Consider the following 26,845-nt stretch of genomic DNA (forward strand, 5'->3'; position numbering starts at 1 on the left):
TTCTCTGCAAAACCCCACCACCACCACCTCTGATAAATCTTGGAACACTTGTATATCAAAGGGTGAAGGTTCAGAGGAAGGAGGAAGACTTTCCTTTGCTAAACATTTTCAAGTGATGGCCTTTCAAAAGCTTGGGTTTAAACAACTGTGCTTATTGTTTACACCAAGGGCTTTTAATGGCCCTTTTAAAATTCCTCTCCTCCGCTTCAGCATCTCGCTGTGCTGTGCTCCTTCCGAGGCTGTTGCCAACGATACACACATCAGCTGGTAGCACAAAGCAGCAAGTGAACAGCAAAGCTGGCGCTGCGAGAGCTAACCCTTCACCTCTATAGCCGATTAACAGCTACCAGTGAAACAGCTTCGTCAAGGCAGCCCCGCCACTTGCATTTTCTACATACAAGACGTCACGGCAATTTAGCCCACCGCAGCGAGAGCCTGGGAGTGGAAGGGAGATGCTTGTGTTTGGATCATAGGGCAACGGATCTGCACAACGTATGAAGCCCTTTGGGATGCAACTGAAGAGCAAACCGAGACAGCTGGAAAGAAATTATTTTGCGGCAGCAAGACCTCTCGAGCCGGCCGAGTCTGTTTGGAAGTGTACGATAATGCTAAACAGGAAGCTTGGGTTCTGGACAGAGGCTGCGGATATCTCGCATGCATTCAAAAGAATCCGTCAGGCAGGCACATGAAAGAAAGAACAGAGAAAAAAACTTCCTTTGCAGTTGGGTTAAGCAAGTGCTCTGGGGTGGCAGCCGTGGGGAGGCAATTGCAAAATGGAAACACAGCTAAAAATGAAAACTAAAATAAGGGGCCAGCACGTCTTCGACACTACAATCCTCAACATCTCCTATGCCAGGCATGTCCAACAGGTGTATCGTGATCTACTGGTAGATCACTGGACATCTGCGGTAGATCACTGGTAGATCATTGGCTCCCCAAAAAGAAGCTGAACAACTGTGGCTCCCCTTAAAAAAAGCTCAATATTTTACCTACTCCCTGAAAAAGCTCAACAACTTTGACCTGAACCCAAAAAAAGGGAGTAGATCACTGCCAGTTTTTCACAGTCTCTTGGGAGTTGGCCATCCCTGTCCTATGCCATATTTATCTGCCCTGCAGGGATCTTTTTTAATGTTTTTTTTGCTGGCAGAGCAGGTGTTATACTGGAGGAGGGGCAGAAGGCAGACCGGGGTCTCCTAGTAGATTTCTAAAAGATTTGCAGTAGATTGTCATGGATTTCTGACTCCTACTGAGCCTAGGGCTTGCCGATCAGAAGGTCTGCGGTTCAAATCCCTGCGACGGGGTGAGCTCCCGTTGTTCGGTCCCAGCTCCTGCCCACCTAGCAGTTCGTAAGCATGTCAAAGTGCAAGTAGATAAATAGGTACCGCTCCCGTGGGAAAGTAAACAGTATTTCCGTGCACTGCTCTGGTTTGCCGGAAGCGGCTTAGTCATTCTGGCCACATGACTCGGAAGCTGTCTGCGGACAAACGCCTGCTCCCTCAGCCCAAAGAGTGAGATGAGCACCGCAACCCCAGAGTCATCCGCGACTGGACTTTACAGTCAGGGGTACCTTTACCTTTTAACAACAATAGCAGCAAAAAGGCAGGCCCCTCCCTATCCTGAATTAGGCTGCTGAAACAAAGGAAGCATTGGCGGGTGGGGAGGGACCCAGAATGGATCTTTATCCTGGACTGTGCTAAGAGGTACCCGGCCTTTAATTCTCAGTGTTTGTCCTCGGTCACTATTCTGCACTGAAGTCTGGTTCCAGTAAAAAAAAAAAAAAGATCCCATAAGCCCAAGGTTTGCCCATCCCTAATACACACTAACTAGCAGACACAGGCAGTAAGAGCAAAACCATGAGACGTTTTTCACTAGCTTTTCAGAGTGCTAGAGGTCTCTCCAGCTACCGGTACCATATCTGCAGAGCTTTGACAATACACAATGTCTAAATGTCACAGTTTCCCATCCATAAAATGGGGACAGCCACAATGCACCGTTTATGTTTCACAAAAACCTTGAAGTCTTTGGCTCATGAGAATAGCTATACAAAATATCGCTTTGTTTTAAACAAAAGCAAACCAACCAAGGTTGCGCGAAAATAAAATCCCTGTCTAGCCAGCTTATCAACTTATTCTAGCCATTTTAGCACCTCTTTGCTTTCCTTGAAGCTCCATCTTCCAAACAGCCTTGCAAACATGCTAGGCCTCAAGGAAACGCATACCAAAGCAGCTCACTTATGGCATATGAACTATGTGGGGGAGAAGATAAAGAGTGAATATGAACCTTGTGGAGGTGGTGTGGAGGACACCCATCTCCATTCCATTCACAATCTTCATTTGCAATCTATAGCTGCCACAGGGGAAGAGGGCAACTACTTGCACAGTGAACACCTGAACAGCTACAAGGCAGGCAAAGGTGACCAAGTCCTCCTTTCATCATCACCACATCTCCACTCCAGGGAGACACGGACATTTCTAGCTGTTGAACAGCTCCAAAAAGGAAAAACGCCACCACGACCACCAGGCTCTTCAAGCACTTCCTCCCATTTCAGAAAGCTCCAGAAAGGGGTGTGCCCCAGTGCGTCTGTTTTTTAAATGAAAGAAAGCATCAAACTCAAGAGGGTCATCACCCAAGGAATGCATCAAAGCAGCACATTTCAAGAAAAGTAACTCATCTACCAGGCTCCAGTTAAGACATCAAATCTATTCTCTCTTCTCAGGCATTTTGCAAACTCCCTATCAATCAAAGCAAAATGTGCTTTCTTCTCCCCCACCTTGTGGTAATGAATATTCTCCTTACAGGGTGATGTTTACCCCAAAGTAGGTATTGCCCTGTTTTTGTGGCCAACCAAAAGTGACGGAGGAAGAGCCAACCCCCGGGATCTGTGGGCGCCTCACACACAAGCAAGGAAATCCTCTGCCCTGAGCTGAAGCTGATTCTTATTGTCCGAACTTGTGTGTGTGTGTGTGTGTGTGTGTGTGTGTGTGTGTGCTGTTTATTTTTAAAAGAATTATTCTTCCCCTGCTGGCTAAATACTGCCGGCTTACATTTCAGGGGTGACATTTTTGCACAACATCCCAAAAAAGAAGTTCCTTGTAAAACCACCAGCCTTTTCCTAATTTTCTGGAAAGATGACTTTTCAAACTGTTGGCTGCCTGCAACAGCAGTACATATTTAGGAAACAAGAACAAAAAAAGGGGGGGACACACATGTGCCCAGCACAGATATCAATACAAGGAAGTACATTGTAAATGTATTTGTTTGTTTGTTTGTTTGTTTGTTTTAAAAAAGGCCCCGTTTTCTCAGATTTCCCACAGAAAACCAGCAGTTTGATTCCCAAACTAACCTCCTTGTGGAAGAAGTGAGGAACCTGGTGCTCCTCTCATCATCACTGACTATTGGCCATGCTGACTAAATTATCTGAATGGCCATGGATTGCTCACACCTGCATTACGGAGTCACTGGCTCCCATTCACTTTTTTTTAGAAAAAGAGGTGCCAGAACTCCCCATGAACACCTCCCATGCACTCTTATACAGTGGTACCTCGGTTTCATAGCTGTCAACTTTCGGATTTGAAAATAAGGGATCAGCAGCAGCCACACCTGTCCCGGGGACAGTCTACGGTATATCTAACAATCCAGAATAGTTCTAGTTACAGGTAGGTAGCCGTGTTGGTCTGAGTCGAAGCAAAATAAGAAAATTCCTTAGTAGCACCTTAAAGACCAACTAAGTTTATATTTTGGTATGAGCTTTCGTGTGCATGCACACGAAAGCTCATACCAAAATATAAACTTAGTTGGTCTTTAAGGTGCTACTAAGGAATTTTCTTATTTTTAATCCAGAATAGCAGCAGGAAATGGCGCTGGAATAGGGGAGTTTCCCGCAAAAAAAGGGAGGGTTGAAAGCTATGCTTGGTTTAAGTACACAATTGGTTCCGGAAGTCTGTACTTAACCTGAAGCAAACTTTCCCATTGAAAATAATGGAAAGTGGATTAATCCGTTCCAGACGGGTCCACGGAGTACTTAAACTGAAAGTACTCAAACCGAAGCGAACTTTCCCATTGAAAGTAATGGAAAGTGGGTTAATCCGTTCCAAACGGATCCGCGGAGTACTCAACCTGAAGCTACTTAATCTGAAGTATGAGTGTAATTGGTTCCGGAAGTCCGTACTTAACCTGAAGCGTACTTAACCTAAAGCGATTTTCCCCATTGAAAGTAATGGAAAGTGGATTAATCCATTCCAGATGGGTCCGCGGAGTACTTAAACTGAAAGTACTCAAACTGAAGCGTACTTAAACCGAGGTATGACTGTAATGGCAATGGCACCCAACTGAGAGGTGCTGAAACCGAGTTCTGGCGGCTGAAAAAAAGGCCCTGACTTCACCAATACCTGTTTGAACAAGAGCACCACAGCTGATGCGATACTGAAAACACACGTTATGGGAAAACAAAGAAACTCATGCAAACTGTAGAACAATTCACAGATTTGTTTGTTTGTTAAGACTCCTACAGGGATAAGGTTTTTTTAAATAAACGAACGCCCCACCATTCTCTTTACCTCAGCAGCCAAAGACAATCAGAGCAAACCCATTAAGACTGTCCATCTTTTGGCCCAGTTGTAGCTTCAAACGCCAAGGATTTAACTAGGATGGGCAGTATTTGGTGGGAAAGGCAAGGTGCAAATTTAAGAAATCAACTGGATAACTTAATGCAATGCTACATTTGTTTACTTGGAAGCATGTCAATGTTAGAAACTCAGATATATAAGCTAGGCGCCAAATGACTCCTTAAATCATCGCTACAGTCGCCAAAGCAGAATGAATGCCTAGTTGCTATTTTGGGGCCAGATGAGTTTTTGGTTCGTGAAATTCATTCTGATTGTGCAGATAAAATATAATGGGTAGAATTCTAAAGGATGTGTTCAGTGGTGAAGCTGCATGCTCCGCTACCGGGGCGTGGCGCGCATACCAGGGGCGTGGAATGCATCCTGGGGGCATGGTACGCTGCCTGCAAGAACGTGGCGCACGTTCTGGGGCTGTGATATGCCGCCTGTGGGGCCGTGGCGCAACACGTGTCCGGGGGGGCGCTGCCGCAATGCCACCCTACCGGAATAGTGGTGTCGAGGGCGGTCCGCTCCCTCCGCACTCCCGTTCCTCCACCAGCGGATGTGTTGCTAGTGTGTTAAGGCAATCAAGATCCAAGGATCCCCAGACATGCACCTCCAGATGGTGGAGACGTCAGGTGCCATTCTGGTGCCCAGGCATCTTCACCTGGGTTGCAAGTGGCCGATAGCCAGGTGCAAAATGCACCTGGTAAATTTTGAATGCTGTGCATGCCCCGCCCCCCGGACTTAAGCCTAAGCAAGTGGACACATGGCAGCCACCGTAACCATGCTTCAAATGCCAAGGGAATAAATGCAATTTAAGAATGCTAAACTTCAGTGGGTTGGACCCCCAACCTTGTAAACACAAGATTGCCTTGATTTAGCTAAACTAACAGCTCAGTCCTATGTAGTCCTATGTATTATACAAGCCAATTGACACCAGGAGGTAGACACATAGCTAACTCTGCACAAGATCGCACCGTACTATTTTTTAGTAGTAGTGACACACCACAGATGGGCTGTTGCAATACTAAAACGCATTAACCACAACTCTGGAGTCCCAGTCCTAAAATGCTCAAAACAGTTATCTCTGGGTTCCTACATCCATCTGAGGATCTTTAACACAAAGTCCTAAAACAGCTAGACGTGACTTTAAAAGTTAAAACTCGTCCAGTCATGATCAACATTTCTCAAGAGGAAAAAGATTTAGACTAGGGAATCCCACCACCACCACAACCCAGAGTCATTCAGACGACTTAAATGTTGAAAAAATTGCACGATGTTAAATATAGAATTGCAAGTTCCACCCCACCATTTGCAGGCCCTTGCTCCACGATAAGCAAAAGTGTGTCAGGCAGTGTTTCCCCCTCCCCTTGGCTCCTTTTGTGCTGAGGAATCTAAACATGTTGAACTTCTACCTGTCATGCAGCTGTTCAAAGAAGCCCACACAACTTGCAGCCCACCCAGTGTGTGTTGTGACTTGCCAAGTGCTCAACAGCCGCCTTTTTTTTTTTGCAGTCCAGCAAGCAGGAAAAGCAGGTTTATCAAACCCCTGGAAGGCCAACACATAGAAGATTACATTGGCCCCGAAAGGTCACGATTTGGGTAGGACGGAAGCCCAGCTCAAAGCACAGGAACAAACAGTGAGGAGTCCTCTTTCAAAATATAAAAGCCAAGAGTGGTTACAGTGACCAGATGCAAAAGAACAAGTCTCGCTGTCCATGTAACAAGTACACAAGAGACATTTCAGGGTCCTTAGTCTCTCTCGCCCCTGCATGGCAGCCTATGCTATCCTAGTCAGCCTACCAACAGGTCTCCCGTAACAGGGCCCACAGGAGGGCAGCCTAATCCTATGAGCGTTTACTCAGAAGTAAGTTCCATTGGGTTCAAAGCAACCAACTGCCAAGCATGGGTGCCCAGGGCAGACACTGCCTAGGCTGTCTCACTACTGTGCAGATCTCTCGTGCCCTTTGCGCAATAAGAGTGCATAGAATCATAGAGTTGAAAGGGACCCCCAAGGGTCATCTAGTCCAACCCCCTGCAATGCAGGAAACTCAGCTAAAGCATCCATGAGCAACTTCTGCTTTAAAACCTCCAAGGAAGGAGAGTCCACCACCTCTCGCGGGGGGCCTGTTCCACTGCTGAACAGCTTTTACTGTCAGAAAGTTTTTCCAAATATTTAGTCAGAATCTCCTTTCTTGCAACTTGAAGCCATTGGTTTGAGTCCTACGTCCAGAACAGGAGAAAACAAGCATGCTCCCTCCTCCATGTGACAGCCCTTAAGATATCTGAAGATGGCTATCATATCTCCTCTCAGTCTCCTCTTTCCCAGGCTAAACAGACCCAACTCCCTCATAAGGCTTAGTTTCTAGTCCCTTGATCTTGGTTGCCTTGCTCTGCACATGTTCCAGCTTGTCTACATCCTTCTTAAATTGTGGTGCCCAGAACTGGACACAGTATTCCAAGTGTGGTCACATGTACTGCTAGCAAGCCAGGTGCCCCCATCCTGCATTTGTGCATCTGGTTATTTCTGCCTAAGTGCAGAACCTTACATTTGTTCCTATTAAAATACATTTTGTTAGCTTGTGCCCAGTTCTCCAACCTGTCATTCCGAATTCTGATTCTGTCTTATGCGGCATTAGCTACCCCTCCCAGTTTGGTGTCATCTGCAAATTAGATGAGCTTCGCCTCAATTCCTTCATCAAAGTAATTTATAAAGACGTTAAACAACAACGGACCCAGGAGAACATGATCACTTCCTCCCAAGTTTCTGAGCACTTCCACTTCATTGATCCATTCCTCCCTGTTGTTGAGGACCAGGTCCAAGATGGTTCTTCCATCTTCTGGGAAATTAAATTGTCAGTGGCGCAATAGAGGAATTTGTCAGACCTTACACTCTTGGCAGAGTCTGAGTCCCAACAGATATCGGGGAAGTTGAAGTCCCCCATGATTACTATTTTTCTCCTTTCTTAATGTTTGGTAATCTGCTCTAGTAAGGCATCATCCAAGTCTTCAGTCTGACTTGGTGGTCTATAGCAGACACCCACAGTAAGTTACAGGTAGGTAGCCGTGTTGGTCTGACGCAGTCAAAACAAAATAAAAAAATTCCTTCCAGCAGCACCTTAAAGACCAACTAAGTTTTTTATTTTTATTTTGGTATGAGCTTTCGTGTGCATGCACACTTCTCCACAGTAAGGTCACTGTTGCTTTTCTCTCCAATTTTTACCCATATATTCTCAATCTGCTTTTCATTCTTTAAATACAATGCTACTCCTCCCCCCTTCCTGTTTGGCCTATTCCTTTTGAACAGGTTATACCCCTAAACTCCTAAATCCCAGTCTCTTCCAGCAAGACAACCAGCTTGCGCTTGCTACAAGTGTACTGTTGCTTGTTCTCTGGCAGAATGACAAACGTGACACGGGTGTTACAGATCACTGCAGCAGCTCCCTCGCCCTCCATGTCTCTGGTCCTATACACACCAAGAGACAGAACTCTGGGCCTCCCGTTTAAACTCCTCAACTAAATGCCCATTTGCGAGGTCTGTTTGCAAGCTCCCAGGACCTGCACTGAGCTAGGTTTGACTGCTGCTGGTTGCTAACTCCTCCCTCAGCCTGGCTTCCTCTCAGCTGTAACTCCTCCCCGTCAGATCCTGTGTTCCCACAGAGCCATCAGCCACACACACCCTCAGGCTCCAAAAGACACAATCTCACTCTCTTCAGTCTCTTCCAGGAATCCTTGCCCACATTTGCAAGCTCTGTTTGCGAGCTCTTCATCACTCATCATAAAGAATGACTTGAGATGAATAGAAATGACCAAATAGCATTCTTGTACAACAAATCTGCTTTCCCAAAAGTTGTAAGCTATAGGATTTGTTACTTAAGGAAAGTGTGGGTGCAAGTGATGTCCCCACACCAGGGAAGGAGGTGCAGGATTGGCTGCTGTCGATGGGACACAGCTTAAAATAATTATTATCGTATGAATTTCTTTGACACACTCAAAGATAATTTTGCTATTTAGTTAGCTATCAAAAAACAAAAACAAAATTACCCATGTGTAATTAACATAATAAAATGAAACCATTATAAGCAACGCATATTAGTTTCATTAATCTTGTGTGAGTTATTTTGATTTTTCGATAACAAACTATGCTGCTATCTGTAAAGGAATGACATTTGTTCAATTATAATGGTTTTAGCTGATTAATGGATACTGCTGATTACTAATAGATCGCCTTGGTGTGGTTTTGTGAAATTGGGATGCTTATTAGAGCCTCAATTTGATTAGATCGAACTAAGTCGCTTCCATAAAACAACAGACAGATATTTGTAACTTTTCCGATTCAATACCAGTTTTAAACATATGCTAACTCTGTTGCATATAAAAATCTCTAATGGAACAGAAGGAGAAGTGGACTCGTTTATTCATTGCTCTGGGCAAGGGTGGTTATCAGCTGCATGAACAGCTGACAAATGTGTAGAACAAACAAACTTGCAGCCCACTCTTATACAGACACTCCCAGGACCCATTTTTTTAAATAATAAAAAAAATCAATAGGGTTAGGCACTCCTAATATCTATGCTGGGCTGTAAAGCAAGAGAGTGAAGCAGAGATCAAGACCAAGAGATGTTCTCACGCAGACTGTTTTCCCCTTAGCATTATGGAGGCTTCACAAATTCCAAATCCTTTAAAATACCTTCTCACACTAAGAGTGCAGATTAAGGGAAAGTGGGGCCCTGCTACTAGCTCCCACCTCCAACGTTACACCCCCCCACTGGCGGATTTGGGGTCTCAAATTTCAGCAGCGCCCTGTGCATTACTAAAATTTTGGGGCTCCCTCACCTCTCACACTCTGTTCTGCATTACTGTTGCAGTGCCCCCTGCAATGCCAGCACCCAGTGCAGCCGAACTGGTCATAATACCCTAAAACCACCTTTGCCTGCCCCACTCCCTGGCATCAGTGTGTTGGAGGGGATCAGATTCAGCCAGGAGAGTCATTATTGGCAAGAGTGGGTGAAGCCACACCTGCTTCCGTCCTTCTGAGCCTTGGACAAGCATGAGCTCAAAGGAAAAATGCTTCTTAATTTTAAAGTGGGCACTGAAAGAGGAAAGGGGACACACATTCCCTTACTAGTGAGAGCAAAGCATTCTGCATATGCTCAGAGGCACCACAATACCAGATGCAATTTCCGCTTAAGAATTCCCTGCCATAGATTTGCTGCTTGTTCTTGGGCTCTGCCACTTACTGTTGTGTGTCAGCTGTAAAACAGAACCAGCATAGTGGACTCTCCTTCACTGGAGGTTTCTAAGCAGAGGTTCGATGGCCATCTCTCATGGATGCTTTGATTGAGATCCATGCATTGCAGGGGGTTGGAATAGATAGTTCTCCTCATGGTCCCTTCCAACCAGTTTATGATTCTAGGAACATCCTCCAAATACTGTACTTTTCCATGTATAAGACGAGGTTTTATTTACTCTAAAATGATGTTCAAAAACTTGACTCGTCTTATCCATGGATAGTGAATGGGGAGGACGGGTGATTGGCTGCAGCTGCAAGCAGGAGCTTGTCACTGACAACTGTTGGCTGTTAGAAGGGCTGCTTTGGATTGGCTGCTGCTTCTCTAATTGGGTGGGTGATTGGCTTCTGCAGCAAACACTGCTGTTGATTGGCTGCCCCTGCCGCGATTGGCGGCTGCTGTTCTGGGACGTGCGCGATTGCCAGCGGACAGCTTTTCTCAGTCGGGTAAGAAATTTTTTGCTGGGGAAGGGTCAGTTTGCAATTGTCTGTTGCTGTGGCAAGTGGGTGATTGTCTGCTGCCTGCGATTGTCAGTGTCAATGCTGCATGTGAAAGATTTTTGGCAACCCCCCCCCCAAAGAAAGCTGTAACACTCTAGGCAATCCTCCACAAAAAAAGCTCAACAACTCTGAGCCATCCCCCCTCCATTTTCTTAAATTTGAGTCCCCCAAAACAGGGGGCGTCTTATAGATGGGGGCGTATTATAGATGGAAAAGTTCGGTAGCATCCGCCCAATGTGTGTCCTTCACATAATTTTAACTTTCCCTGCAGCGTGTGACTTGCCTTGGTGCTTTTCTCATCTAGAGAAATCTTCTTGCATGAGCCTGTAGTTCCCACTTTCTTCTTGTGGTGCATGAGAGTCTGGAATTAACTGACATGGGCATAAAGCCCCAGGCCACTGTTGGTCTGCTGAACTCTGCCCATAGTCTCAAACATCCCCCACCCCACCCCATGCATAGGAGCGTTAATTATTTCCGTTTGTGAAATGTGGTAGGGAACAATTTGATTACCGTATACCCTCGGCAAACAAACAGGCTAGCCACTGGCTGCCATCTGCTTTCCATCTGTCAGAGGGCTAATCAAGGGGATCAGCTGAGCTACTGTGAGGTCATAAAATGTTTGCTAATGTTGTATTTGCTCAAGGGGAAATGGTCTGCAATAGAATGACACACAGCAGCACTCCTCAAGAAAGTGAAAGGTCAGGGTGGCTTGGGAGGGGAGGAAAACCTTCACAAGGCCTAGATAACAGGACCAGTTATGTGGAGACCGACTTCCATTATACAACTGAAAGCCACCATTGGCCATTATTCTCTGTAGACAAGCAACGCCATCACATTAATCTCTTGGCATATCTATGGTGAACGCCCAGGGAGGAAAACCAGTGCAACCTTTTATCAGAAGCGCCCGTAAGAACTGGGTTAAAGTCTGTGGGTGTTGGAAGAGGGCACAGGAAGTGGGACTACTCGAGGGAAGAGGTAGATGGGAGAATGGGTCAGAGAACACTTGACTCAGTAAACTGCAGCCCCCTACAAAACTCAGGCGTCCAACTCAGAAGCAGGAACCTGAGAGAACAACTTACAGAGGGTGCAAAAGCTGGAGGAAAAGATGGACACGGAAGGCATGCAGTGGAGCCTAAAGAACTCGCCTCACGGGAAGAGCAGAAATTATTTGCTATTATCTGGAATTGGAGGGGGGGGGGGAGAGAGAGAGATAGTTTGTATTCTCTAGGGAACTGCTAGCGAAACAAAGTCAGAGAGCCATGAGCGGTGGAGGGGTGACACATTCTCATATGACAGGACATTTTCTAACATATAGTAAGATGAGGCAGCCCTCATGCACACTGCTCAGAGCTCCTTGGAGGAAGGGTGGAACACGACCACAACAAACACATAAGAAATGACTAACCAGCCACATTGTTGGCGGCAGTTTTCGTGGCTTCGGCTTCTGACTCTGCCTATACTCTTTTTTATTTCCTTTTCATTGTTGTTGTTGTTGTTGGCATCTGTACATGTTCCGTACGAGTCTGCCTCATATACAGTGGTGCCTCGCTAGACGAATTTAATTCGTTCCACGGGTCTTTTCTTATAATGAAAAATTCGTCTAGCGAATCCTATAGGAATGCATTGAATTTTTTTTTTGCCCATAGGAACGCATTAATTGAATTTCAATGCATTCCTATGGGAAACCGGGATTCGCTAGACGAATTTTTCATAAAACGAATTCGTCTAGCGAGGCAACCTCCGCTCGAAAAATCCTTTCGTTAAGCGGAAATTTTGTTAAGCAGGGCATTCGTTAAGCGAGGCGCCACTGTATTTAGGTTCTTCCAGTGTAAAAGCTCAGGAGGTAAACTAACTACACGGTGCCATTCTGTGTACAGTTCTGGTTGCGGCACCCCCAGAAAAAGGACGCTGCAGAGCTGGACAAAGGGCAGGAAAAGGGCAAGCTAAATGACTGAGGGGGCTGGAGCCCTGCAAGGGAAGGCTGCAACATTTGGCACTGTATTTTTGCTTTGTTTGGAAAAATAAGACGAATGTCAGACATGACAGAGGTACTTGAGGTTATTCGCAGAGCAAAGAAAACGTACAGATGTTCTTTGTCCCTCTCACACACACATCCAACCAAGTTAAACATCGGAAGATTCAGGGTGAGCAAAAAGGTGGTTATTTATTCAGGCAGGGTATAGTTGAACTGTAGAATTTGCTCCCATGGGATGTGCTGGGGGTTAGGCAAACTAATAGGGTATAAGGCTATCAATGGCCGTGTTGCAGCTCCACTGTCAGAGTTAGTGTGCCTCTGAAGATCAGTTGCTGAAAGAACCCAACAGGGAAAAGAGCTGTTGCAAAGTGTCCTCCTGCCTGTGGGCTTCTCGAGGGCATCTGGCTGGCCACTGTGAGACCACACTGGTCTCCAGCAGGGCTCTTATACAAGTGAGCCCACAGCAAGAATCATAGAGTTGGAAGGGACCATGCGGGTCATCTAGCCCAACCCTTGCAATGCAGGAAACTTTTGCCCAACATGGGATTCAAACCCATGACCCTCAGATTAAGAGTCTCATGCTCTAACCAACTGAACTATCCCAGCTAACAAAGGCTTATGGATTCACTGACAAGTCAAGTGCAACCTTATACATGCCTACTCAGAAGTAGGTCCTCCTGAATTCAGCTGGACCTACTTCGGGGTAAGTGTGGAAGGGACGGCAGCTTAAGGTAGTCAAGGTAAAGGTAAAGGGGCCCCTGACCATCAGGTCCAGTCGTGTCCGACTCTGGGGTTGCGGCGCTCACCTCGCTCTATAGGCCGAGTGAGCCAGCGTTTGTCCGCAGACAGCTTCCGGGTCATGTGGCCAGCATGACAAAGCTGCTTCTGGCGAACCAGAGCAGCACACGGAAACGCCGTTTACCTTCCCGCTTGGAGCGGTCCCTATTTATCTACTTGCACTTTGATGTGCTTTCGAACTGCTAGGTGGGCAGGAGCTGGGACCGAACAACGGGAGCTCACCCCATTGCAGGGATTCGAACCGCCGCCGACCTTCTGATCAGCAAGCCCTAGGCTCTGTGGTTTCACCCACAGCGCCACCTGGGTCCCTTAATTCAGCTGGACCTACTTTGGGGTAAGTGTGGAAGGGACGGCAGCTTAGAGTAGTCAAGGTAAGCCAATGCCAAAACATAAATACTCCACTAAATAGTGTAACAATTTCAAACAAAGAAACCCAAGTCACCTAGCTCAGTTGGTTAGAGCACTGTGCTGATAATGCCAAGGTTGCAAGTTTGATCCCTGAAATGTACTCGGAGTCGAGAGTGAATTTCATGCTCTTTATTCAGCTCATAGTCATCAAGGAGAAGAGGAGAAGAAGAATGGCTCTTTTCCCAAAACCATCTGCTTATATACATTATTTACACAATGGGCCTTGCGTGATTGGCTACTTCAGGGCTACACCTGTGGGCCAATTATATTGTGGATTGACTTCTGCCTGCAGCCTGATTGGCTGCTCCTACAGGCCAATCAGGTAGCAGATTCACTTCTGCCAGCCGCCTGATTGGCTGCTCCAGCAGGCCAATCAGGTTGCGGATTCACTTCCACCTGGAGTTGGATTGGGTAGCTCCCGCTGTTTCTGAATCCTATTGTTCTAGGATTCAGCTCAGTACATAACACCCCTCCCCTCTAAGTTCCAGTCCTGCCCGGGAAGTTGCATTCGTAGTCCCCAAGGTCTGCTGGCCGCCTCCGTGTGCGTTGTGGCCTGGGGTGTTCCTTGGTCAGGGGTTCTGGTTCTGGCTCGTGTTCCGAGGCTGCTGGCTGTGCCGGGGCTGTCTGGTCTGGCGCCACTGAACCACTAGGTTGTGGCTCTGGTTCCGGTGTCCTTCCAGCCTCGGGGCGCCCCTCTGTGCCTACTGCTTCTGCTTCCCCTGCCCACCCCTCTCGCTCTACAGGCCTCACTGCCCTGCTGTCCCCTTGGGACCCCTCTGTCCCGCTCTCCTCCCGGGTTCCTCCTGGGAATCGTCGCCGTAGCTGGTCGCAGTGGCGGCGCCAACATTGCCCCCCTTCCGTTAGTACCTCGTACGACACGGGACCGGTCACCTTGGTGACTGTGGCGGGTACCCATGCTGGGCCTGCCCCAAAATTCTTTGCGTACACTGCGTCCTGGGCCACAAATGTCCGGGGGTTCCTGCCTTTCCCCACCACTACCTCATCCTGAGCTCTGTCGGGGTGAAGTCGGTCCAGTCTAGTTGCAAGGCGCCGGCCCATTAGTAGTTCAGCTGGGCTCCGGCCCGTCGTTGTGCTTGGGGTGCTGTGCTGTGCTAGAAGAAATGCGGCAAGGCGGTATTCCCAGTCCCCTTGTGTCATGCGGCGGAGGCTGTCCTTGGTGGTCCGCACCATGCGCTCCGCTTGGCCATTGGTGGCAGGGTGGAATGGTGCTGAGCGGATGTGGCGAATGGCGTTCTGCGCTGTGAAGGTCTGGAACTCCTCTGACGTGAATGCGGTTCCATTGTCCGAGACGAGGGTGTCAGGGAGCCCGTGGGTTGCAAAAAGCTTACGTAGTACCCGGATGGCTGCCGCCGTAGAAGTGGACGGTACCAGTGCGACCTCCAGCCATTTGGTGTAGGAATCCACCACTATGAAGAATGTTTTTCCCTGGAAGGGGCCAGCGAAGTCCACGTGCAAGCGTGACCATGGATGTCGGGCGGACTCCCAGGGCTGGACTGGGGCCCTTGGGGGATCCGGGCGGGATTCTTGGCAGGTCTGGCAGTGTTGGACCCAGGCCTCTATCTCTCTGTCAATCCCCGGCCACCACACATAACTCCTGGCAAGGGCCTTCATCCTCACTACCCCTGGGTGTGTCTCGTGTAGGGCTGTGAGGACCCTTTTGCGGAGGGGCTGGGGAACAACAACCCTGCTTCCCCATAACAGGCACCCCTTGTGGGCCGACAGTTCATGTTTGCGGTTTGTGTAGCCAGCGAATTCTGGCCCGGGGCTGCTGCTGGGCCATCCTCGCCACACCCAGTCCAGGACCCGGGAGATGACCCTATCTTTTGTGGAATGGTGCGCAACTTCTTGTGCCTGAATGGGTCGGTCGGGAAGCAGCTCCAGGGTCATAACCTCTTGCGCAGGCGCTGGGTCGGGGCCTGTTTCTGGTAGTGGTAGCCTGCTGAGGGCGTCTGCGTGGCCCATCGCCTTCCCAGGGCGGTGGATTAGTGCATACTGGTAGCCGGCAAGGAAAATTGACCACCTGAGGACACGTGGAGACAACACTTGGGGGGTCTGCTTCTCGGGGGCAAACAGGCCAAGCAACGGCTTGTGGTCAGTCACTATGGTAAAGGGCCGCCCGTACAAGAAATCATGGAATTTTTTTTACGCCCTTCACGATTGCCAGACCCTCCTTGTCAATCTGTGAGTAGTTTCGTTCGGCTGCAGCAAGCGTCTGGGAGAAGTATGCCACCGGCACCTCTCTTCCATCCGGGAGTTGGTGTCCCAGGACAGCGCCGATGCCATAGGGGGAGGCGTCGCATGCCAGCACCACTGGCAGCCTCTCGTCGAAGTGTGCCAAGACCGAGTTCGAGACGAGCAAGTCCTTGACTGCCTGGAATGCGGCCCTTTGTCGCTGGCCCCACACCCAAGGGGCCCTTTTATCTAGGAGTCTGTGTAGGGGCTCCGCTACCGCTGCCTTATGCGGAAGAAAGGCATGGTAAAAGTTCAATAGTCCCAAGAATGACTGAAGTTCGGGCTTGCTCTTGGGCGCTGGGGCCTCACAAATGGCCCGTACCTTGTCACCGGTTGGATGGACCCCTTCTGCGTCCACCTTAAATCCCAGAAAGTCCACCTGCGGCACTCCCAGTAAACACTTTTCCCGCTTCACCTTGAGGCCCGCCGTCTGGAAACGGTGCAGGACGGAGCGGAGGCGGTCCTCAAATTCCTCTGGTGTGGGCCCGGCGATCAGTACATCATCGAAGAAGGGGGTGACGCCAGGAATCCCTTTCAGGAGAGAGTCCATTAGATTCTGGAATATGCCTGGTGCCACGCTAACGCCAAATTGCAGCCGCTTTACTCTGAATGCCCCTCTGTGCGTCACAATCGTCTGAGCCTCTGCTGTGGCTTCGTCCACAGGCAACTGTTGATACGCTTGGGCCAAGTCCAGTTTGCCAAAGATTTTTGACCCAGCCAGGGTGGCGAGGACATGGCTGACCACTGGCACTGGGTATGCATGGGCCGTGAGAGCCTTGTTTATGGTGCATTTGTAGTCTGCACAGATGCGGACCGAACCGTTAGGCTTGACGGGTGTGACAATTGGAGTTTCCCAGGGGGCGTTGGGCACCGGCTCCAGCACTCCTTGCTCCACGAGTCGGTCCAATTCCTCGTCTATGCGGGGTTTCAGGGCGAACGGGACCCGGCGGGCCTTGTGCCTGATGGGTCGTACAGCGGGGTCTAGCTGTAGGGCAATGGGGGGTCCTGTATATCGTCCCAATGCCCCATCGAAAACCCCTGGAAACTCTTTGCATATGGCGTCCACGTCCACTTGTAAGCTAGTGCGGTTCACCCCGGTAACGGCTAGCCCCAGAGGTCCAAACCATGCCAGTCCCAGTAAGCTAACGTAGGGGCCCTTAACTACCAGCAAGTCCAATTGTTGCTTTCGCCCTCGATATTGCACCCTGAAGGTCCCCACCCCCATTGTAGGGACCTTACGTTTCTGGAAGTCCCGGAGGGTGAATGGGGCCGGCCTTAGTTTGGGACCCCCATTAGGGCACAGTTCCCTTAATGTTCGGGCCGAGATTATGGATAGAGTTGAACCCGTGTCCAGCTCCATGCGGCATGGGGCTCCCTCTATCTGTACCTCTATATAAATTTTCTCTGTGCTGGGATGGGGCAACTGGAATACCTGGTAGTCCGTGATCTCCGTCGAGTTGCCTTGGTGCATGGTGCCGTGTGACCTGGGGCTCCTGGGTCGGTCATCTGATGCTTGTCGACGGGTGAGTCGAGCCCGACACACCCGGGCGATGTGTCCCAATTTTCTGCACTGCCTGCACTCTGCGTTGCGGAAACGACAGGTCCTCCTCTCGTGGTTCTCCCCGCAGCTTGCACAGTTCCCTCCTTCTCGTCGAGGCTGCTGTGGTGTGTGTGCTGCTTGAGTGCGCCGCTGTACTCGGTGTACTTCCTCCCTGTCAGATTCGGATTCGTCGGTGAGGTCTTCGTGGTAGACCCTCGGTTGGGATGGCGGGGCCGGTCGTGCCTCTTGCGTTGACCTCTCGGCGGCTTCGGTTGCCAGGGCTTCCTCCAGAGCAATCTGGAACGTGAGGTCTTTTTTGGCGTAGAGGCGTCGTTGCAACATCTCGTCCCTCAGGCCACCGACGAGGCGGTCACGAAGCATGTTCTCCAACTCTGAGAAGTTGCATAGCCGGGCGGCTTGGCGGAGGGAGGTCACAAACCCAGTTATGGTTTCCCCCGGGGCTTGCCGCTTTGCGTAGAAGGCATTTCGGCAAGCTACCACCGAGGGCTGTGGTGAGAAGTGCTCCTTCAGCCGTTCCATTATTGTTTTGTAAGAGACGGTAGCGACATCTCTAGGTGCAAGGAGAGCCCGGGCGATTTCAAACGTCTCCTCTCCACAGACGCTGAAGAATGTCGCCCTCTTCATGGCATCGTTGGTGACTTCTTTCGCTTGCAGGAGGAAGTTGAAACGGGCGGCGTACCCTTCCCAGTCTCCTGATGCTGGTTTGAATGGCGAGAAGCTGCTGTCGGTTGCCATTCTGGGTTCCTTGGGTCCTGGAGCTGAAGCCTGGATGCACGGTGCGATGCAGCGGTGCAGCAGGTGGCGGTGCTGCGGTGCAGTGCGTGGTGGCGGTCAGCTCAGCAGGATCCCATCCTCGTCGCCAGTGAAATGTACTCGGAGTCGAGAGTGAATTTCATGCTCTTTATTCAGCTCATAGTCATCAAGGAGAAGAGGAGAAGAAGAATGGCTCTTTTCCCAAAACCATCTGCTTATATACATTATTTACACAATGGGCCTTGCGTGATTGGCTACTTCAGGGCTACACCTGTGGGCCAATTATATTGTGGATTGCCTTCTGCCTGCAGCCTGATTGGCTGCTCCTACAGGCCAATCAGGTAGCAGATTCACTTCTGCCAGCCGCCTGATTGGCTGCTCCAGCAGGCCAATCAGGTTGCGGATTCACTTCCACCTGGAGTTGGATTGGGTAGCTCCCGCTGTTTCTGAATCCTATTGTTCTAGGATTCAGCTCAGTACATAACAATCCCCATGTGGAACAGCTGCATATTCCTGCATTCTTCAATTCTATGAAGACCAGCCGATTTACTGTAGCATAAACTTTTTTTTGACTTAGCTGCAATTATTTCTTACCCTCCGGTCTATTTATACTTACCATAGGGGTGCAGTCCTAAAAACATTTAACTAGGAGTAAATCCCACTGAAGTACATAGGCTAACTTCTGAGTATGCATGTTTAGGATTGAATTGCAAATCTGTTAGGACTTTAGGGTGCCACACGATGGCTTTATTTTTATTGTTTGGGAGTAGCAAACTAATATGGCTATGCTTTCGGAAATGATTGCTAATAGAACAAAACTTTTAAACATGTTAGAGAAGGGCAATTTTTCATTTACATTTTATTTCATTAACTCAAATGTCAGGTGTCGAACTACTGATTACTCCACCGCCTTGGCACTCCCTGAACACTGCAATGGAAGGAAGGCAGAGAAGCAGATTTACCTCTCACTGAGCAACTAGGTGATTTTCCTTCTATAAAAGTCTGTAAAAAAATAATCGGGAGCTTTTTTAAAAAAAAGAAAGCTGAAGAGGCCAGAAATTTCCTTGGAGGAAGTGTGTTTATAAGCCTGCTCTCTGATAAATATAGAAACAGCTGCCCTGAAAATTCTATTCTTTGATGGTGCTATTGGCATTGACTAGGGCTCAATAGGGCTTTACTCTCAGGGTAAAAGGGTATCGAATTGCAGCCTGGATCAGAGGTACCTCTTAGACCATTTACTTTTGAAAGACAGCAAGAAGCCACACTAAAACCCAGGTGTTTCTAAGTACCAATTCAAACAGAGCCCACAAACAGAAGGCAACCAGACTGGACGGAAATCTGCACCTCTTTTCAACAGGGCTTCTGTGTAAACATGCACAATTGGGCTGCAGAAGCGCCATATCCATCTCACAAGTATGAAATTAATCTTTGCAATAACTTGCGGGCACCTCCTTAGCCCCAGGGTGGACCCAGAAGGGTTTCAACGGTATGCTATACAGTACATTGTGTTTTACACTGGACAACAAAGCCTTACACAGCATCAGAGGAGGATTTACAGCCAGGGCAAATTATTTTACATTAGGTACAAACGATAAAATTAGCACAGGTGCGTGACGTAATTTGGCGCTTCTGTGCATGTGCAAAGTGTGATTTAGCGCTTCTGCGCATCTGCAAAGCACGACTTAGTGCTTCTGTGCATGCGCGTGCACCAAACCCGGAAGTAACCCATTCTGGGACTTCTGGGTTTGGCGTGTCCGTATCCTGAAAAGACGCATCCTGAAGCGGACGTAACATGAAGTATGACTGTAGCTGCTTTTAGAATATGTTAACTGTTCTACAATGTTTTGGCTTCCTTTGGTTTTAAATTGTGTTATGTTTGCTTCCCTGGGCTCCTTGAGGAGGAAGGGTGGAGTACAACTCCAATGAATAATAAAATTCAATAAATAACAGCATTCTAAGAGAGTGCTGAAAAACTTTTCTCCAGCCGCCTTTTCCACACCTTACATTACAAGAACAAGGTTGGCCAATTCTGAATATGAAGGAGAAACAATAGTTGAATTTCTAGTTTTGCAAGGCTTCTAGGTTTGACTCTACCTTCCTGGTACCTCCTCAAAGAGTTTCAAATTCCCTCTTCAGACTGGAGATTGCAGTGTTATCAATCCCTTGTTTCGCTTTAGAGAAATGGTTCCAGACTAAACACCACAGAGGGAAACGATGAGCAATTTTCGATGGCATAGCTCAAACCCCAAATCACATCTAGCAAAAAGGATGAGGCAGAACAAAGGGAGAGAGACAGGCTGAGAGAGACATCATTCATTTCCCCGCAGTTTTGGGACAGGGCAAATAGCAGTCCGCATCCACGCCACAGCCCAGAGGAGAATCAAATAATGGCAGTGGCAGGGCCCACCTGCTGATACGGCTAGACCTAAAAATTAAACAGTAAACAAACTGCTCAGAATACCCTAGATCAGAACACTGCTGTAAGGGGGAGGGATTATAGAGAACCGCCCTCCCTCATCAGAAGCAGCCCGTCTCCAAGCAGTCATGAGAGAGAGGAGTCTGAAGGGGTGAGTCAGGAAACAGAGAGGGAGTGCCAGGGCTCTGGCAACACTAAAGAGCCCCTGCTCCATAGGCAGGAAGAGAGGGAGGCGGAAAGAGTGGACAGGAATAGGTCAGACAGAAGACCCGTCCCTCTGACGTCGGAATTGAGAAAGAGGAGGAAAGGGAGGCGCTTCTCAGTTCCGAGGCTTTTATGCTGGTCGCGAACACTGAAGGAATTAGTGCAGGAATCTGACTCGATTTGGTAGACGTGAAATGTGCAATCCGTTACACTGTAAATAATGTGCACCAATAAAAACTTCTGAAAGACAAGCATGTGGACGGTCGTTACTCAAGAGTAGTCACAACAAACCCTGACAACTGCAAACAACCATAACCATAATAACCAGTATCCAAGACATCTGATTCAGCTGGTTCATCCAAAGGCTTCACTCAGTCTTCCCTAGTGAGATTTTAAGAATGGTTTTCATCAAGCAGCAGACCCTCACATTATACTACAATCTGCATTTGAACTTTCCTTCCATTCAAACAGCGTTCGCTATGTTGTACAAGGAGCTGCCATTACAAGCCCGCCCTAAGAATGCAGAACCGTGGTTCTTTGGACCCCTGGCTTATAATAAAAGTAACTTCAGTTCACATAGGTGTTAAAAATGTTTGGAATGCTGATCATGTCCAATAGAGGAGGAGATCCTTAAGGAGAGGGAATGGGATCTATGGGGTGCTATTGAACCCCAGCACCCCAGCTGGCATGGCCAGCGTTCAGGGACGATGGGAAATGTTGTTCAACAACACCTAGAGGGCAGCAGATTCTCCATCCCTGGTTTATGGGGTTACAGTTCCTTTTCAAAAACAACAACAACAAAACAAAAAAAATTATAGGAAAACCCGAACGTTGCTTTTCTATGCTACAGTTTCTGGATCACAACCTCAAACTTGATACACTGTCTATGGGAGGGAGTGTCTATGTCACAGCTCTGCTTTAAGTCTTTATCACAGCAAGCTAACAATTTTAATTTTTATACTCAAATCCTTGTTATATTCTTACTGTCCTGTGTATTTTTGATATGTTTTATGATTTGTGATATTGCGTGTGCTGAAGCTGGTCTGTGACCGTATTAATAAATTCATTCATATGTCACAGCTCTGCTTTAAGTCTTTATCACAGCAAGCCACACAGAAGGAAAATAGGAAAGGCAGAAAATGGATTGTGTGTAATTTGGAAGACCGACTGATCTACACCATCATGCTCAGTAGATCCACTAAAATTAAATAATTTAAGTTATGTAAGTCCATTCATTTCAGTGGTCGATTCGAAGTATGATACAAGTTGGATAGGACCCACAGAGGTAGCAAAAGAATGTTTATGTTACAAATTATGTTACATATTAACTGCCAGCTTCCCCCACCCCCCCCAAAAAAATCATAAATGCCCCACACAAAAGAATTGCTACCCTTCTTGTAGCTTATCCTGATCTGCTATGATCATGTTTTGAAAATCCTCTCAAACTTTCCCAGGGCCCACTTAAGACAGCTGAAAACTCATGAGGCCCACCAAACACAAAATGGTGGGGCAGTGGCAGAGCCCATCACAAAACGGAGGTGGGTGGAGGCAGAGTTTGGCATAACCAGCTTGCAGATACAAGCATCATGTTCTACTGATATCTAATCTATCTTTGGAAATTGCTATATTCTTTGACACAGCAGTTTTCCATGTGGCAAGGCGTTCCACAGCTCAGCTTTCTTCAACTTAAGTTACAGGCATTTGCTCTGGAGAAATTGTGACTTGGCTTCCCTACTTTAGCCAAAATGTTCTGATTAAGAGGCTTCTTCTTTTCTATTCCCCCCCCCCAGTGCCTCTTAGAGTATTTTTACCCGTTTCCTGTCACTTCTTTCCCCAGTTTCCTTTCACATTCCTCTTATACCTTATCCCATACCCTAAATCTGCAAGTTTCTTTTATCCCTCCCCCCTAGTTCTGTTACATTCCTCCAGAGACAGCATTCCTCTCTTATCCCTCTATTTTCTATTCCCATTTTGTTTATTTTGTTGTTGTTGTTACTATTACTATTAAATACTAGTCTTGATCTCACTTTCCAATTCCCTTCATTGCTACCTTTGGCCCTTAGAATCATAAAATTGTAGTGTTGGATGGGACCCCAAGGATCATCTAGTCCAACCCTTTGCAATGCAAGAATCTCAGCTAAAGCAGCCATGGCAAATGACCACCCAACCTCTGCTTAAAAACCTCCAAGCAGAGTCCACAACCTCCCGAGGGAGACGGTTCCACTGTCAAACAGCTCCTACTGTCAGAAAGTTCTTCCTGATGTTGAGTCCGAATCTCCTTTCTTAATACATTCCAAACACACACACACCCAATTTCTCCGAGTCCTCTGGCTACCTTTACTCAACATGCAAGGAGTTGCTCATACTGGCATCAATCCAACCAAAAGCCTGCTAGGGGGCAATGCAAGAGAACAAGGAGAAAGTCACCCATAGCTCACTATGTGAGAAACTCTGATCCAGAAGATGAATTGGTTTCAACACCCGTCTCTAATAAATAATAATAAAATAAAAATAAATAATAAGAATAAGAATAAGACTTCAGGTTAAAGCAGGTTTACAGTTGCAGCAGCAGTGGATTTAAAACTTGTTTACAAACATGGGAGGAAATCCAACCAGTTGCAACGGGACATACTTCCCGGTACATCCTAAATGCATTTAAGATTGCAGCTGAAATCACAAAGGCAAGACAGCATGGAACTTTCCCTTGTTTCTGGTATGCAGTTATATTTTCAGACAACACCCCGGTCTATGCACTGTGGGTTGTGTCTTTACGACAACAGGACCTGCCGTCCCAAAGAACAGCTGCTATTTCCTGAACAATGTAATAAACTTTAGCCCAAACAGCAGTTTTCCATTCATCTCTCTCTCTCTCGCACACAAAATATTCTGGCCACAGCCTATTCCAGCACAAAATAAGAAGGGCTTGAATTTCCTTATAGATCAGTGAGTTTAAGTGAGTTTAAATGGATGCCTAACTTTGTCTAATTCTATGCAAATTTACTCAGAAGGAAGCGCAAGAAAGCATGCAAAGGATTAAAGGATGTGTTGATTATGGTTGAAGCACACATGGGGGGAAATCCATTGCAATCCATGTGATTTACTACTAAGAAACATTTTTTGGGAGGGGGAATGATTTGCAACTGGTATTTCTAAAAAGCCTTAGGGCCAAAGAGGTTCTGGATATCCAAGAATCAGGATGGAGCAGATATATTGAACAACTGCATCACTCTGTACAAGAAGTACTTACCTACAATCTTTAAGCCATATTGCAATTTTTTCATTTGGAATAGAGCCTGCTGAATGGGGAGAGGTGGGAGAGGGCAGAGAGAAACAGAAAAGAGAAACGGGGAGAAGCAAGAAGTTATCATTGATGAATGATAAAAGTAGCCATTTGCCAAGGCATCTTTCCTGCTGGCTTTCAAAAATCCCAGTGAACTAAATGATATGTAAACCAGTTAAGGCACAATATCAACAGTTTCTAGAAGGGAAGCCAACCTCCCAACATTTTCTTTAAAATGTTCAAGGATAAAGCAAAAATATGAACAACAAGGGTAAAATTGGGAATTTTGCAGGCTAATCCTAAAAACTTTTTAAAATTAAATTTACAATCCTACTCAGAAGCAAGTCCTACCAAATTCAGCAGGGCTGACTCCCTGGTAAATGAGATTAGGATTGCTGCCTAAAAATTATAATATTGCATTCAACTCAGCCAGTAAACACGCCTTGAACAGCAATGTGAGCTCATTAGGATTTTCTTTCTAGTGAAAAGAAAGTGTGATGTTGCAGAAGGAAGAAAGAGCTTCAGAGCTCATTATGGCAGTTTAGGATGGCAGCCGTAAAGTTCAGTTCCATCCACCAACAGTTACTTGGTCATCAAAATAAGAATCCTGTAAAACCTGAAAGGGATTTCTCTACCTTGGCATCAGTTTTGGTGGTCGTCATCAGACACCCAAGCAACAGCCTCTAGCCCACAGACCCTGATGCCACAATCAATCGGTTAACCTTTCAGGTGCCACATGACTCTTCGGCGTGTCTCTTGGGTAGCCAGAGAGAGAGAAGAGGCTAATAAGACAAACCTCCTTCGGCACCCAAAGGCAACTTCCCCCCGGCGATCTCCTGCTCCGGCGCCGGCTCAGCTGCCTCTGGAGAGAGCCGCTCCGCCTCCGACGCTTGCCAGGAGTCTCTGCTTTTGGCCCAGGCCTTCCTCCTTTGAGCGACCCCTTGCCACTCGTCGCGCACCGAAGGCACCTCTTCCTCCTCCATCGGGAGCCCTTATTAGCCGCTTCTTTCTCTCGGTGACTCGCTCGCCCGCCCTCACCCGGCTGCTGAAGAACGCCTCCAACCTACAACAAGGAGGAAAGAAAGAAAAAGTCCGGAGGAGAGCTCGTTTTTGCGCGCGATCGAGTCGGGCTGCGGGAAGCAGCAGCAACACCAGCAGGAGCCGTGCGCAATTACGCGCCAAGTCGGTGGCGATGGGCGACTTTTGCAAAAAGTTGCGCAGGAGGAGGAGGCGAAAGAATCGCTGGGCGCCCCCGATCTAGTGCATCCGCTCCTCTGGGAGCCAGTGGAAGCGAGGGGGCCACCCCACAGCTGCCCAGCAGCAGCACATCTGGCCACAGGCACCCAGCAGCAACCCCGTCCCCGGCTGCATGGCCAAGAAGACCCAGCATTTACTCCTCCCCCTCGACTCCCAGGGCTATAAAACAAAAAATCTTGAAAGCGTGCCTCCGCCTCTCCAGTTGCAGCCTAGTAGCAACAAGCAAAGCCGCCGGGGGAGGAGGAGGCAGGAAGAAGGGGAACTGACTCTGCGTTTGGTAGCTCCCGGCCGCCGCGAAATTCTGCAGCCGCCCTTCGCCCGCCAGCGAAGCCTCCCCAAACTTCCCCACGACGCCACCCGAGAGTTGCTGCGCCCGCCGCGCCCGGGACGAGCAAGCAGCCGAGGAATGAAGCGGCATTACCGGCAGAGGCGAAAGCAGGCCCGCCCGAGCCTGATCGGATGCGAAGCGCACGGAAACCGGAGAGTTTATATCATCAATCAGGGTGTTCCTCTCTCTCCTGCTGTCTCTTCTCCCCCACCCCACTTTCCCTGGGGAGGGGACTGCAGGCAGTGTTTGGAGGCAGGATCCGGCTCCTCCTCCTCCTGAGTCGCGGTGGTGACAGGGGGGAAGCGGGCACTTAAGAAGGCGCGGTGTCCTAACCCAGGGGAGGGGACGCCGCTGCTGCCAATGAAGATCCTCTCCCCCGAGCGCCTCCACCGCGATCTGGAGGAAGGAAGGGACCCTGGCTGCCAGATCCCTCCTCACACACCCGCACTCCAAGGACAGCGCGGTACTCACGTCCTCGTCTTCTCCGCCCTCGCTGCTCTCGGAATCAGGAGAACAGCGAGGCGAGCGCGCCTCTCCCCGACTTCCTCATACCGCAGCTGTCGGGAGGAGAGTTTGACTACTGCTCCGGCAGCGGCCCACGTGATGGGGACCCGAGGCGAGAGGCGCGCTCATCTCCTCCTGCTGGCGGTGTCGCTTGAAAAATAAACAAAGCCTTGGGGCTGGGACAGGGGTGCTTGCAGTGGCCGGGGGAATCATAGAATTGCAGCGTTGGAAGGGACCACGAGGGCCACCTAGTCCAAACCGATGCAATTCAGAAATCTTTTTTTTGCCCAACGTGGGGCTCGAACACACGACCCTGTGATTAAGAGTCTCATGCTCTACCAACTGAGCTATCGAATGCCTACCCTGCTGTGCTGTACTTTCCCCTGGGTGATTTGACTCCATCTTCGGCACCCCGGCTTATTCAGTCACCTGATTCAAACAAAACTGGGGTGGGTGTGTTGCTCATGGACTGATTCGAAGTACTTTTCCATGGGAGACTCCAAAAGGGCCGGCCAGAAGATAACATCAAGTAGAAAAACGCGATGGTGACATTGCAACAGTAACCGGGTGACTTGAGTTTCATAGGTGTGACTGGGGTGTAGATGGCTGAAACTTGGCTGTAAAACTTCGGAAGACAACAGTAACTCAGAGTAGACCTGCCGCCATTGAAGCATGAATGGGGAGACCTTCAGCTGGAGACCCAAGCTTGGGAA

The 26,845-nt window shown here is 48.3% G+C and overlaps 1 protein-coding gene and 1 pseudogene across 3 annotated transcripts in view; both read right to left on the minus strand.

Annotated features, from left to right (window-relative positions):
- Positions 1-26,482, minus strand: part of ITPRID2 (ITPR interacting domain containing 2) — a 73,749-nt gene extending 47,267 nt beyond the window's left edge. The window contains exons 1-3 of one of the 3 annotated variants that reach the window (XM_035133656.2): positions 26,100-26,482; positions 24,840-25,106; positions 24,011-24,059 (exon numbers count right to left, since the gene is read on the minus strand). In XM_035133656.2, coding sequence (XP_034989547.2) covers positions 24,011-24,059; positions 24,840-25,026 — 236 coding nt within the window. In that variant the 5' untranslated portion in view covers positions 25,027-25,106; positions 26,100-26,482. Of the gene's footprint in view, positions 1-24,010; positions 24,060-24,839 lie in introns of all 3 variants that reach the window. The other 2 variants (XM_035133666.2, XM_035133674.2) reach the window with 2 other exon arrangements.
- On the minus strand, positions 11,871-24,004 carry LOC132592833 (uncharacterized protein K02A2.6-like; annotated as a pseudogene).
- Positions 26,483-26,845: the final 363 nt, after the last annotated feature.

This window comes from Zootoca vivipara, chromosome 1 (genome assembly GCF_963506605.1).
Source record: "Zootoca vivipara chromosome 1, rZooViv1.1, whole genome shotgun sequence".
Lineage (NCBI taxonomy): Eukaryota > Metazoa > Chordata > Lepidosauria > Squamata > Lacertidae > Zootoca > Zootoca vivipara.